We start from the raw sequence: 15076 nt of genomic DNA, 5'->3' as shown, positions 1-15076 counted from the left end.
TTTGCTTTCACCTAGAAACACACAGCGTCTCCCTGACATGGCTGCTTCAACACTAACTGCGGTTACTGAAACCACGCCTTCTTTCTTTGCGTGCACATTTGGGCGCATTATGCAAATATTCCCACATAGTGACCTAGATATGTGGGGGCGTGTTAGAACGAGCCGTTTTAGGGGGGCGTGGCAGAGTCTTAACTTTGATAAAGAATATCTCTTTGGTTTTGAGACTTTAGTCTTTGCAACTTCAGGGATCTTATCTATGCACAATCAGCTTGTAACACTTCAAAGAGAAAGGAAAACTTGAAATCGCATCATATGACCCCTTTAAAATAAAAAAGCAAAGTATTTCCCCCTGCTTATTTCATTCTGTTGTCTAACAGCGTGTAAATATAATGAGCTGTATATGTGTGATGATGTGAAATTGTGTTTTCTTGAATTTTTACTCAGTATCTATTTTAACACATTTTTAATTCAATTAATTGACATAGTGGTTAAAGGTCTGGGCTGGAAGCCGAAAAGGTTTGAACCACACACCCTTAAGCAAGACACTTGGATAAACGCATCTGCTAAATAATTATTTTGTCAATCGTCAAACTAACACCTAGGCATTTTGAGTGTACATTTATAGACATGACCAGTAGATGGGGCTCGTGTAAAATCTACACATAATAGTCTGCAAATAGTGTGAAGATACTTCAGAAGGATAAAATCTCTGATCTTCCTCCACGTCTATTATCTATGCAATACTGCTACATGTTTCCTATACAATTAATCATACGCACATTCTCATATCAAGAGGAAAATATAATGGATTTGGACAATAAATGTGCAGACTAACTTGAAATTGGCTTTTATTGCAAAATTGTATAAAGTAGCTTCCATTATGAAAATATTTTGTTTGGTAGCCTCAAAATGTATTTCACGTGTTATAAAATGTCATGTCAAAGAAACATTGTAATGTGACTCAGTCAGTTCTAACACATCACATATGACATTAAAGGGCCTTGTCAGACAAAAATAGTCAAACACATTTTAACTTTTGACATTATAAAATAAGTTAAATTATAAAACCATTTAAATATAGTCATTTAAATACTGTTTGGAGTAATGATACATTCAGTGCTTCAGTCATACAGCAAGAGAATTCTAATCCAAATGCTTTTGCCGATAACATCTGCGTCCGGCGGTTACTGGCAGTGCTCCGGGTGTTTTCAGGTCTTCTGTGATTTCCCATCAGCTGCATGAGGCCAACACTCAAAACCCAGGATTCTGATTGGCCAGTGCGGGGTCATGTGACAGACATTCCACTTACAGGGTTTCTAGAGTTTCCAGATCCCCCCTTCTGTCCTCCTGTGCTCTTCTGCACTTTCATTTATGGCTTTAGAAGCAGTTGGATATCTTAAATGGGGAAGTGTTGTTGGTGTTCTTCCTGTTGCAAATTAAACAAAAAAAAGTGCACACATTAATCGAATGCCTAATATATACTATGCATAAACAATTTATTTTGTGGATACAAGTGCATACTAATTACTACTAACTAATTGATTCTTATCCTTAGTAAAATGTATAGTTATTTTTATGTATACCATCATATTAGATTTGTGGCTGATGTTGTTTAGTATTAGTTCATTATTACTGACTGAGAAATGCAAGTGACATAATAAAATGTCCGTACTTGTTCCAGCAAGCCTGCAGGTTAATTCCTTGTTTTGTTTCTGGACTCAAGCAGCGCTGGACGACTTCAGTTGAGTTATTCACAGGTTTTAGTGTCAATCTGCAGACATTAAAAATGCATCAAATTAATAAGATTCAGTCTAGCTTATAGGATTTCATGCAAAAAAGTTTACATACAGATTTATACTTAAAGATTAAACCTTAAGTTTTATACTGTGTGTATATATATATATATATATATATATATACAGCCAGTTTACAAAGTTATAGTGTCTAAGGATGTCACTATAAATATAATATGTAGCATTTTATTATATGCAGGTTAAGAGATTGACACTTACATGATTTCAACGTTGTCACACTTTGATCTTCGGGGGAAAATAGAGAATTCTTCAATTTCTTCTCTTGGGACACGTTTCTTCAAACTGTTCAAACACCAGCACCTGTCAGGTCCATCAGCTAGGACTGTTAACATAGAAAGGCATAGAAAGATTCATTTAAAATGCATGATTCTGACAGAAGATAGTAATTCTGCATAAAAAACTCTCTGCATCATGCCAAAAAAGCATAAAAAAACACCAAATTCCTGCAATACCTGACTATAAAAAGCTATATTAAAGTGTCATTAATGTCTTACCTCCACTCAGTTGAATACAAACTACTGCAAGCAGCAGCAGAAGATGGGCTCTGGGTAAAAATGCCATAACTAACTTGCTAGTGTAATAAATAGGTAAGAAACACAAAGAGATCAGCTGCAGTGGTTTGCTGAGCTTTCAGAGAAAGTAGTAAGTCCTAGTGGAGCTGTAGTGAAAGTGTGAGGAGTAAAGCCTCTTCTCTGTCTTTTATAGGGCACGAGAGGAATTCCCAGACCCACAACATTTCCCAGCAATCATGCCGTTTGCTACTCCGGAATTTCCAAATTTAAGGGATAAAGGGAGGGAGTGTAAGTGAGACAGAAAAGGGGGAAAAGAAGGGAAAGTGAGAGAAATAAGTGAACAAAATAATTCCAAAGAGATGCAGGTTAGAAATAAATTGCTGACTGCACATGTTGACTTAAAAAGTTAGATTTGACCAAATTATTGATTATATATTTACACAATAGCTCTGTGTGAAAATGTGTTATATAGTTATGTATGCTGTATTTTTGGTCCAAGTCAAAAAAAAGTTTCCCTTAAAACATTTTTATACATATTACATGCATCATACATTTAGTTAAACTCAAAATATATGAAATCTAATCTATTGCAAGTATTTGCACACAGCCCTTTTTAAATCAAAAGGATTTTTAGATATTGCAAACAAACCCAGTCAAAACATTTGACTCATAGTGTTTCTTAGAGATAAGAAAGTATATTCCCCCTGGATCACTTCTATTGTGCGCATCTTGCCAAAACCAGTCACTCAACATCCAAGCGGTTAACATTCAGCAGCGCAATGATGCATATCAGCGTCAGAACATGCAACCACTGCTACTGTCTGACATGTTGAGGCAGATAGACCTCAAAATCATAAAGTCTGACAGAAGTCTGAAGTCTGACTTATGCCCTATTTTCATGGGATTTTGTGTCATTTCCCCGGTTTCATTAAATGCAAAATGCACAAAGCCTATAGGGATACATTTAGTCCTGAATCAGTTTTGTAAATCTTTATTTCTTTATTATCATCATTATGTTTCGGTATCATTGGCTTACTAGATCTTGGACCCTAGACAGGCTTTGCTAACATAATGGTAGTTAACTTAGTTAATACCATTTTAAATTGTGAATTGAAGGGACAATTACCCCAAAAACGAATGTAATCATCCTTGTGTCAATACAAAAAATAAATAAATAAATTTGAACAAACCATACCAAGTAGGAAATTTATCTTACTTACCAAGTAGTTTCTGATGCATTTATTGTCATTATACAGGGGGAAAAAAACTGTGACATTTCTCAGAATATCACCTTTTATGTTCCACGGAAGAAAGAAAGTCATTCAGGTTTGGAACGACATGAGGGTGAATAAATAAAATTACACTTTTTTGGGGGGTTGGGGGGGGGGGGGCAAACTGTCTCTTCTCTGAGAGAAACAGTGAAGAATGTTGGTGGCGACGCCCAACAGAGATGGCTATATCGCCAGGTTTAAGCCTCTATGAGAAAGCATGAGTCAGTTGTTTTGACCTATTTTCACATTTTTGTGGATGAAGTAAGAGACAGAAATGCGAAGAGGAGGCGCATGTTGTCCTTAATTGCTGCAATTGTCACTTAAGTCCGTATACCACTTTTCAATTGTTAATTGTTATTTATGATTTTGTATATCCTTTGTATCCTTTGTATTTATTGTTTTGTATTTATTTTTTCCTTGCATTTCATCTCTCTGTATAATTACGCTACGGTTCAATTTCTTTTTTGATAGAATTACTTTTATTTAGCAAATTGCATTAAACCGATTAATCAATTGATTGATTAAAAGTGACTGTAAAGACATGTAAAATGTTACTAGATAGATAGATTTAATACTATTTTAGTATTTTAATAAATGGTTTTTGCCCCCTTCCTGTTTTTTTGTTTGTTTTTTTGCATGTTTGTCACACTTGAATGATTCAGGTCAAACTAATTTTAATATTACACAAAGATAACCGGAGTAAATACAAAATGCAGTTTTGAAATAATGATTTAATTTATTAAGGGAAAAAAGCTGTCCAAACCTGCCTGGCACTATGTGAAAAAGTAATTGAAAATTATAATTGAAAAAAACACTTTTTAATGTTATATTTTGTAATATTGCCGTTGTTTATTTTTGTTTTGCAAACTTTTTTCTTTTTGAGGAGGCACTGCCTCCCTTGCATCCTCAGAGGAAACTCCCCTGATGTATACAGTATATAAAGACAGATAGATAGCCTACAAATATATTATTTTTTGTGTTTATTCATCAAAGTATCCGGGAAAAAGTAACACAGTTTCCACTAAAAACAAAATTACATAGCAAACTGTTTTCAACATTGATAATAATAAGAAATGTTTCTTGAGCAGCAAATCAGCATATTAGAATGATTTCTGAAGGATCATGTGACACTGAAGACTAGAGTAATGATGCTGAAAATTCAGCCTTGCATCACAGGAATAAAATGCATCTTAAAATATATTAAAATAGAAAACATATATTTCAAATTATAGTAAAAAAATCCCTTTATGTACACTGATACACTGGTGCAGGAATTTCCCATTGCAGCATTTGTGGTGGTGTGGCATGGTGGTTAAAGATCTGAATTTGCGCGGGAAAGTTTGTAAGGTTTAAACCCATTAAGTGATCTGTTAAGTTAGATGGTTTTATTTAGCTTTAAATAAGTGCCTGTAAAATTAAAAAAAGGTAAAAAACCACATAGCTCACTTTATTGCATAAAGAGACTTGGTGCAGACACATCAGTCAATTTAAATAGTCCTACAGTTGTGCAGAGGCACTCTGAAATGAGCAAATATTTAAAATTGCCAGTAATTTAACAAGAACAAGATTCCCAAAACTTAGACGGAAAAGGAGGATATACCATTGCCACATCAAAATCAGGAACTGGGAAGGATGCCATTTTTCAGACACACTGAAGAAGTTGTCATCAACTCATTCGTCCAGTATGCAAACTGGTTTTTGTTGTGCGGCCCAGAAATCCCCTTACCATTGAAGTAGAGCTCCAGAAAAGCCAAACAGAGACACAGATCGGCTGAGAAAATAAAAACTTTGCAAAAATGAGACCAGATAGACATGTTTGCAGCTAAATGTTTTGTATTTAGTTAGGTTAAGTTTTTCGCTCTTTTTTTCCTTTTTTGGAGCTTTTTGGAGCACAGCTCGTCAGAAAGCACCGGATTGCGAAATATCTTGGCTGTCTTAATGCTCTCTTTGACCTTTGAGCTCTATGATAGCCTGCTGTATTTACTTTAGAAAACCTTTTCTAAGAAAAAATAAGTTATGTTTACATTACCTTTATGCAAACTCAGAGCTTTTAGCTCTTGATAGAGTATTTGAAGTGTGTGTTGCAGTGATTCGGTCCAGAAGTTTTGTGCAAGTTGTGTAAAGCTGTTTGGCAGCAAGACAACATTCTTTTTTGGTTAGATAAATCATGTCCAGTGTGTCTGAGAACCACAGTGACTTAGAGGAAAACGAAACCTAACTCGTTTTTGTTTATTAGAGCATGCTGACATGTAATTGCTTTCTTCTGTTGTTGTGTTTAGTCCGTTTAGTGCATAGTCTTTTAATGCAAAGCTGAAATTGTTTTTTTGTTTTTTTTGTTTTTTTTTACTTGCATCAATATAGTCTTCAGTTCATTCAACATTTGTTAAACATAATATTAAATAGCAAAATTTAAACAGAAAAACTGCAAATATGTAAGACAAAGAATGTACACAAACCGAAGTTTTGATGGATAAGGTTTTTTAAAATCTCTTGCAAGGCTGTATTTGTTTGACCACAAATGCAATTTAAAATCACCGTTTTCTATTTTAATATATTTTAAATATCATTTATTCCTGTGATGCAAAGCATTTAATCATTACTTCAGTATTCAGTGTCACATGATCCTTCAGAAATCATTCTAATATGCTGATTTGCTGCTCAACAAACATTTCTTAGTGTTATTAATGTTGTGCTGCTTAATGTTTTTGAGGAAAGCAGGACACTTTTTTTCTCAGGAATATTTGATGAATAGAAATTCAAAACAACTATTTATTTGAAACAGAAATATTTTATAACATCATAAATGTCTTTTCTATCATTTTTGATCAATTTAATGCATCTTTGCTGAATAGAAGTATTCATTTCTTTCAAGAAATATTTCTAACCCCAAGCTTCAAACTTTGAATTCATGAAACAACAAAAACAGAAATGTCCATTCATTTGGATAACAGATACTATGATTAATATAGTCCCTTATATTCATGAAACCAATTTTTTAGCCCGTGTGACAACTAGCCCCTAATTCCTATCTCAAAAATCACACTATTTAATACACTGAAAATAAGACAATTAATTGCAACTTTTATGATTATTGCAACATATTCCCGAGGCTGTGAGTTCTCATCATTTTTGTCTCCATCATGCACACGTCTTCCGGGTCGGTCTGCACTTGTGCAAAGAGCCAGTCCAGAGGGTCCTGATTTGAACTCGCCGGGCCCTTCAAGTCTGTCAAGGGTAGTGATACATTGTCAGGTCCAGAGAGAGCCTAGGGCTTGTGTGCCAGGACTGAACCTGTGGTGGCCAAAGACACGCTGGGGTGTTTGGCCATGCGCAGCGGGGACAGACGGGAGCCCCGGAGGGGTCCGCTGAGAGGGTAGGTGGGTTGGGACAGCTCTCGTATGGAGTCTATGTAGTCATCCAGACTCTGGCTCTCCTGGAGCTCGAGAATCGTAGGGAGAAGATCCACAGAGGTCAGACGCCTCCTGGGCTTCATGCTGGAACTGACAGAGCGAGAGATAAAAACACTGGATTCCCGCCTGATTTATTACAAATTAATTACATTTAATAAAAAAAAAATGTTATGACGTTAGTATTGAATCAAATCAGCTGTGAATAGTCATATCATCAGTGTTTTGGTCCGTTCTATGCTCCTAGGAATTTAAAGCCTCTTATCTTTTTGCTTTAGCTTTTTTAATGATTTGATTTTGCCAAGTTATTTCTCTTATATCAGCTGCTAACATAAGGGGAGACCTGGAACAAAGTTCTTCACTCACAAACAAGCCAGAGTGTATATACCCTAGTACAAGAAGAAGAAAAAAACTTAATTTATGAAAATATGCCAAACAAAAAATGCCATGATTTATTTAAAATAAATTTATCTCATACTAAATATACCTCTGTCACGTAATGGTAATATAGAAACTTGCACGATGAGGAATTCTTCAAAGAACTAAACTTCTTTTACGCAAACACAGGAAATAGCCACTTTCAACAATTTTAAAAAGATGGATGAAGACAGGGCGATAACAGAGCTTAAATACTCAAGGCAAACAAAGGGAACAAATTAGTTAATTAATAGACACCAGGTGGACAGGATAACTATTCAGACAACTCAGGAAAACTAGGAAGACAAAAATCAAAACACAAACTTTAAGTCCATTAACATTTTTATTAAAATATCACTTTAGAGTGTATTTGGAGTATTTCTTTATTGCATAATGTACATTTCTTAACATTATGCCTAAAATGTGTTTAAATATCACTATTAATAAGGATTGTATGATCCCTGTACAATATCAGTCTTTAAATGCAAGATATTTAAAGTGCACCTGAAGTTTACTTGCAATAGTTCCACTTTAGCACAATCAAATAGACTTCAGTATATCTTTAGTTAGACCTCAGCACTACTTAATTGCACAATTAAAGTACATTAAACACAAAATTAGTTGTTCCAATTTAGCAGACTTTAAGTACCAGTTTAGTATACCAAAAGTACAACTGCAGGGTATTTTTATAATTGTATAAATGTGTGTGTTGTCCTGGTATTCCAACACAAGTATAGTAATAATAAAATAATAGTACATTTTGACATTGTGTGGACATTTTTTTTGGTCCCCATGAGGAAACAAGCTTATGAATCAAACAGAATGAAGTTTTTTTGAAAGTCCAAAAATGCAGAATGTTTTGTGTGAGGGGATAAGATAAAAAATAAATAAATACAAAACATTACGTCTATGGAATGTCTCCATATAACATGAAAAATAAGTGTGTGGTCTGTGCTTGGGTCTTCTCTATTGTCTCAAAGAAGTAGTAAAATAGCATACAATTTATAATCATATGCTACAACAAGTAGTCTGCTTAAGTATGATTTAATGTAAAGGCTCACCTGTATGTTCCCTTGATGTCTTGAGTGTTTAGGTCCAGATGTCTGCTCAGAGGACCAGCTTCACGAGCAGCTGAGTGTGTCTTGTGCTCTGTTGAGGATTTACCTCCTAGTTAGTGACTTTAAATCCTTTGGCATTGAGAGCAAAGATACTAAAATAAGCAAAGGGATCCCATGGATTTAGTGAGTGTGTGTTGATGTGTGTGTATGGTTTTGGTCAGAACGTGTTACCTGTACATGCTACACAACCCTCTGATCTACTCTATTTTATACATCCATTTTATATAATTGTACTTGTACATTTTATATAATTGTATTTTGCTCATCTGATTTGTATTTAACCCCACATGAAGTGTTGTGCAATATTTGTTTAAACTTTAATCTTTAGATTTATAGTAATACATGTTCTGAGTTACAGCTTGACTTACAGTTGACTGGACTTGGCTCTGGACTGAACAAGTAAGATGGAAGATATTCATATTTCTACATCATTCGCTGAATTGCGAAACTTGCTCCTGAATTTGTGCCATCTCTCCTTCATCATTCAGACACATTCCCATGGAGCAAACAGTAGATCCTTGGTTCAGATGATTAAAAGACATGACTGTTATCTGCTATATTTCTTCACGGTTTCATACGTTTGGAAAAGGTAAACAGATCAGGTTACTGTTAATTACAAGATTTCTCACACCTGTTACTCAGAGAAAACATTTTAGCATTGAAAATTTGATTGTTGCGTAACATAAGCCATTAAGATATGAGAGACATAATGAAAATATATTCACTGCTCATGATCTTCGGAAAATGTTGTAATGAACATTTACAGTTCAAAACTCATTACCATTGTTATGCAGTGTGTCTTTTTATTGATGAATTATTGACTTAGAAAAAAAAAACAGTTTAGTTAATTGTTTGAAAATGACTGTCACTTATTGGGTTGTCAACTAATTATAAAACTAATTGAATTAATTAAATGATATGCTGATTGAATGATTTTATTTAATTTTTTTGTTAAAAGTTTATCTTTTGAAAACACTTTTAAAGTACATTAAGCACAAAATTAGTTGTTCCAATTTAGCAGACTTTAAGTACCAGTTTAGTATACCAAAAGTACAACTGCAGGGTATTTTTATAATTGTATAAATGTGTGTGTTGTCCTGGTATTCCAACACAAGTATAGTAATAATAAAATAATAGTAAATTTTGACATTGTGTGGACATTTTTTTTGGTCCCCATGAGGAAACAAGCTTATGAATCAAACAGAATGAAGTTTTTTTTTTAAAGTCCAAAAATGCAGAATGTTTTGTGTGAGGGGATAAGATAAAAAATAAATAAATACAAAACATTACGTCTATGGAATGTCTCCATATAACATGAAAAATAAGTGTGTGGTCTGTGCTTGGGTCTTCTCTATTGTCTCAAAGAAGTAGTAAAATAGCATACAATTTATAATCATATGATACAACAAGTAGTCTGCTTAAGTATGATTTAATGTAAAGGCTCACCTGTATGTTCCCTTGATGTCTTGAGTGTTTAGGTCCAGATGTCTGCTCAGAGGACCAGCTTCACGAGCAGCTGAGTGTGTCTTGTGCTCTGTTGAGGATTTACCTCCTAGTTAGTGACTTTAAATCCTTTGGCATTGAGAGCAAAGATACTAAAATAAGCAAAGGGATGCCATGGATTTAGTGAGTGTGTGTTGATGTGTGTGTATGGTTTTGGTCAGAACGTGTTACCTGTACATGCTACACAACCCTCTGATCTACTCTATTTTATACATCCATTTTATATAATTGTACTTGTACATTTTATATAATTGTATTTTGCTCATCTGATTTGTATTTAACTCCACATGAAGTGTTGTGCAATATTTGTTTAAACTTTAATCTTTAGATTTATAGTAATACATGTTCTGAGTTACAGCTTGACTTACAGTTGACTGGACTTGGCTCTGGACTGAACAAGTAAGATGGAAGGTATTCATATTTCTACATCATTCGCTGAATTGCGAAACTTGCTCCTGAATTTGTGCCATCTCTCTTTCATCATTCAGACACATTCCCATGGAGCAAACAGTAGATCCTTGGTTCAGATGATTAAAAGACATGACTGTTATCTGCTATATTTCTTCACGGTTTCATACGTTTGGAAAAGGTAAACAGATCAGGTTACTGTTAATTACAAGATTTCTCACACCTGTTACTCAGAGAAAACATTTTAGCATTGAAAATTTGATTGTTGCGTAACATAAGCCATTAAGATATGAGAGACATAATGAAAATATATTCACTGCTCATGATCTTCGGAAAATGTTGTAATGAACATTTACAGTTCAAAACTCATTACCATTGTTATGCAGTGTCTTTTTATTGATGAATTATTGACTTAGAAAAAAAAAACAGTTTAGTTAATTGTTTGAAAATGACTGTCACTTATTGGGTTGTCAACTAATTATAAAACTAATTGAATTAATTAAATGATATGCTGATTGAATGATTTTATTTAATTTTTTTGTTAAAAGTTTATCTTTTGAAAACACTTTTCAAGATATATTCTGTTTAATTTTTAAATGCTAGAATGCATCATGTGGGAATTTGTTTTTGTTTTTTTTGTAATTGTACTAAATTAATGTTCATTTAAAATAATTATAGTCATATTTTTATTATATTTACTTATTATTTTAATCGTTATATTTATTGATAGGTGTACTTTTTCTGAGTATTAGGCTATAGTTTATTTACATACTTTTTAAATGCCTTCTTTAAATACTTCCTTTAACTTGACAATTCAATTAAATAATGGCATGTGAGCCTAAGAGCATATCCATATAAGTACAGAAATAATCTGTCTAGTGCTCAGTAACACTATATTACCAGTCCTGATTAGATCATGAAGAAAACGCTCAAAATATATGTACAGTCATATGGAGAAATATTCAGTAACAGGAAGCAGCCAAATGATTAATCCATGACACTCAAGACAACTGACGCAACGCAGCTTGCCTAGACCACCCCCCCCAATATGGTGCTCATATTGCTTCTCTATATTATGATTAAGCTCTATGGAATGTTTCAGGGAAAGCATAACACACTCTCACAAGGAAACCTTACTCAGGCTACATCACTAAAACTTCATTTTGGGACTGCTGTTCAGCTTTTCAGTCCAGAAAATTTAGTTAGTCTAAAGCTATAATAAATGTTTGGTTGACATTTTATGTTTGTTTTATTATTTGTATTATTATAATATAATCCATTTTACAAACAGCTATATAATATAATAAATATAATGTAATATAATGTGATAGGCTTATAATTCTCCGAATCACTTCTTGTGGTATGTGTAACGGGGCTGACAAGACGTGAGACGTGCGGATCCATAAGCAAAGCTTTATTTAAAGCAGAGGAGGTCAGAAACACAGGCAGGGTCGAAACAGTGGCGAACAGGTATATGGCGGGCAAGACACAAGAATAATCCTAGGGCTAGCATGGGTCGACGATTGGCAGACAGAGTCACAGGGGCAAGGCTAAAGGGAGAAATCCAGGAAAACAGGCGAAGATCAAAAACCGGAGAAAACAGACAAGGCAAGGCAAAACTAGGCTAAGGCTAAGGCAGGGAAACGAATGAGGGCTCTGTAGTGTAGCTATCTGGAGATATGCGCTAAACAATTCTAGGCAGTGCAACCGTGTGTAGTGCAAGAGTCAATGAAAATGGGAAGGGTGACCTCTGATGGTTAGCCGACGGAAGTTCATGGACCGGATTCGTGACAGAGCCCCCCCCAAAGAGCGGCTTCCAGACGCTCAAAACCCTTTATGATTCTGGAGGGCGGTGGAGTGGAGGCGGAACAGGGGGAGGGATGGAGGGCCCCCCCCCCCCCCCCCAGATCTTCTCTGTTACTGTGTTTTAAGAATGAGAGGGATGAGAATATCTGGAATTCTGTGGAATTTCACTGAGCTCAGGTCTCTGAACACTATATGCTTCTCGCTAACGCTAAATCATGAAGATCCAGTCAGTAATGAGCAGACAGCATTTCTCTGCTGAACATCTGGTGATTTACAGCAGGCCATGGTGCTCATATTGCTTCTCTATATTATGATTAAGCTCTATGGAATGTTTCAGGGAAAGCATAACACACTCTCACAAGGAAACCTTACTCAGGCTACATCACTAAAACTTCATTTTGGGACTGCTGTTCAGCTTTTCAGTCCAGAAAATTTAGTTAGTCTAAAGCTATAATAAATGTTTGGTTGACATTTTATGTTTGTTTTATTATTTGTATTATTATAATATGGAGAGCCAACAGTCAACAAAGCAAAGTCCAAAAAACAACTCAGTGATGAACGTGGACCCTCGTGAACGAGTTTAAATTTGAGCGGTTGATTAATGCTAGTACAGAAGAAATCTATCAAAACACGGGGTGATATGCAACAGTGTGTAGTGCAAGAGTCAATGAAAATGAGAAGGGTGACCTCTGATGGTTAGCCGATGGAAGTTCATGGACCGGATTCGTGACAATATGAATCAAAAGTATACTGGTGCCAATATAATATAATATTTAAGCAATATCAAGCAAAAAAAAAAGAAAGAAAAATGATTGTGTGATAATCCTTGTAAACAGCAGCTCAATGAACAAGAATTTAATACTGAGTAACAAATATTTCAGACTCAATATTGCCAGCTGCTTTTACTGGTTTTGCAACTTTAACGAAAGTAGTTCTAAACAAAGTCACAGTAAAAGCTGCGTTTCTCTGCTTTGTTTCTAACTCTATAGAGTTTTTAAAAGAATTGTTTGATTAATTGAATGACTCACTCAATTGTTTCATTCTTAGAGGAATGAGCGTTTTTGAACAAATCAGTTGAATGAATGATGCTTTACTCATAAAATCAGTCCAATGTTTCTTCCTGAATAAACCAGTCTTTGCGAACAAATTATTTGAGTGAATGACTGAATGACTCACTCGCTTGCTTCTTCTTGAATGAATTAGCATTTGTCACTTAAACCAGTTCCAGAATGAGTGTTTTTGAATGAATTGTGGGCCTGTCTAATTTATTTTGCAATGTGAAAGTAAGCTATTCTGTGAATGCGCAAGACTCCCAATTCAATAGTTGCTATAGGTAAATAGCTATTAGAAGAACAAAGTGCAGTAGGCCTAAATGGTAAACCTGTTTGTGCTATTTGTTTATAATTTAGTTAAAGCACAACAAGTTGTTTTTGTACAGCTAAAAATAACTGGAAGCAAATGACACTGGAAGCATAGCACATTCAAGATAAAACTAAATGTGGATAGACTGTAAAAAAAAAAGAAATAAAAAAGATGGGTGACACATATTTATTTTCTTCCACTTTAGAAAAATAAGCTAATATGTCCCAGAAATAGGCACTGTTACTTTTTGCTAATACCATCATTTGGAGCCCAAGACCCTGAGTCTAAGTATAGTGATAGCTATGATATGATATTAAGGTCCCGCCCAAACTCCCGCAAACTCAATCTCAAGCACACAAACACAACGCCACACCGTTTTTATAGCATAAAATAACTCAAACTAATTTTTTAGAAAAACAAATACTTGAACATACAATAGATGATAATAACTACCTAAAAATACAGAAACAACAACAGTAATTTGATATTTTAGTTTGGCTCACGTCCCATTTGTTTACATGAAGAGGGTGGGGTTTCTAACCTATACTGCAGCCAGCCACCATGGGGCGAAATGCGAAATGTTCTGGGCTGCGTTTCCCAAAAGCATTGTAATCCAGTGGAGCTACGACCAACTTTGGCTTACGACGCTTTTGGGAAGCGCAGCCCTGGTCACTTTTCAGGACGTGTGCGGCTGGCGATAGACAGTCACTTGCTGCCACCTACTGGCATAATGATGTAAAGGCCAGAAAAAATCCCTGGAAAAAAAAAGCACAACTGACCATCAATCAGATTTAAGCATCAGAACTCTTTCTGTAAATATAATATTATATGATTCTAATTCTGACATATAAACATAAACTTGCAGTTCGGATTTAATAATTGTTTTTAATTTGGCATTCATGTAAAACATGATTGTTGATTTAAAGAATGATAGAATAAAGTAATTAAGCGTACCCTACAGGGAGGAGAAGAGAATGGAGGGTTGGAAGGAAAGCCTACACTTTCATCTTCACCATGTGGAATTATATAAACCTGGAACATTCAAATGGACAAATCAGAAGAGCAGAGAATACATAGACCAGTGTTGAATATAAATATTACATGAAGCAGCCAGCAACATATGAACACATCAATCCGCAGGCTTTGATCTCCATCTGCTGCTTTGTAGAAACAGAAATACCACACGCTTTTGCTTAGACGGAGGAGGTTGTAACCGAAGGAGGAACACTTCTGATTTTATTCCTATCGCCACAGTCCAGACTCCGACTGCACGGAAAGAGATTCCATTTCTGAGACATCATTAGACATAAAACGACTGCTGCTATAATTGTGTGTTTGTGATTCGTGCAGAGGCATTTGATGCGCAGATGAGATGAATATGGCCTTTGTGTATCTAAACAACATTAATCACAGACAAACAACATGGCTGCTGTTGCAACTGATACTTTCACAACTTTA

At 35.0% G+C, this 15076-nt stretch overlaps 1 protein-coding gene across 1 annotated transcript; it reads right to left on the bottom strand.

Moving 5' to 3' along the window:
- Window positions 1–320: 320 nt before the first annotated feature.
- LOC107569046 (C-X-C motif chemokine 11-like) lies at window positions 321–2502 on the bottom strand. Its single transcript, XM_016255047.1, has 4 exons — window positions 2309–2502; window positions 2013–2136; window positions 1673–1771; window positions 321–1426 (listed from the first exon to the last, which is right to left on the bottom strand). Exons 1-4 carry the CDS (start codon window positions 2373–2375, stop codon window positions 1378–1380), a joined length of 339 nt encoding a protein of 112 aa, XP_016110533.1. The 5' UTR covers window positions 2376–2502; the 3' UTR covers window positions 321–1377.
- Window positions 2503–15076: the final 12574 nt, after the last annotated feature.

This window comes from Sinocyclocheilus grahami, unplaced genomic scaffold (genome assembly GCF_001515645.1).
Source record: "Sinocyclocheilus grahami isolate Dianchi unplaced genomic scaffold, SAMN03320097.WGS_v1.1 scaffold1306.1, whole genome shotgun sequence".
Classification (NCBI taxonomy): Eukaryota; Metazoa; Chordata; class Actinopteri; order Cypriniformes; family Cyprinidae; genus Sinocyclocheilus; species Sinocyclocheilus grahami.
This window is presented reverse-complemented; position numbering and strand designations above follow the sequence as displayed.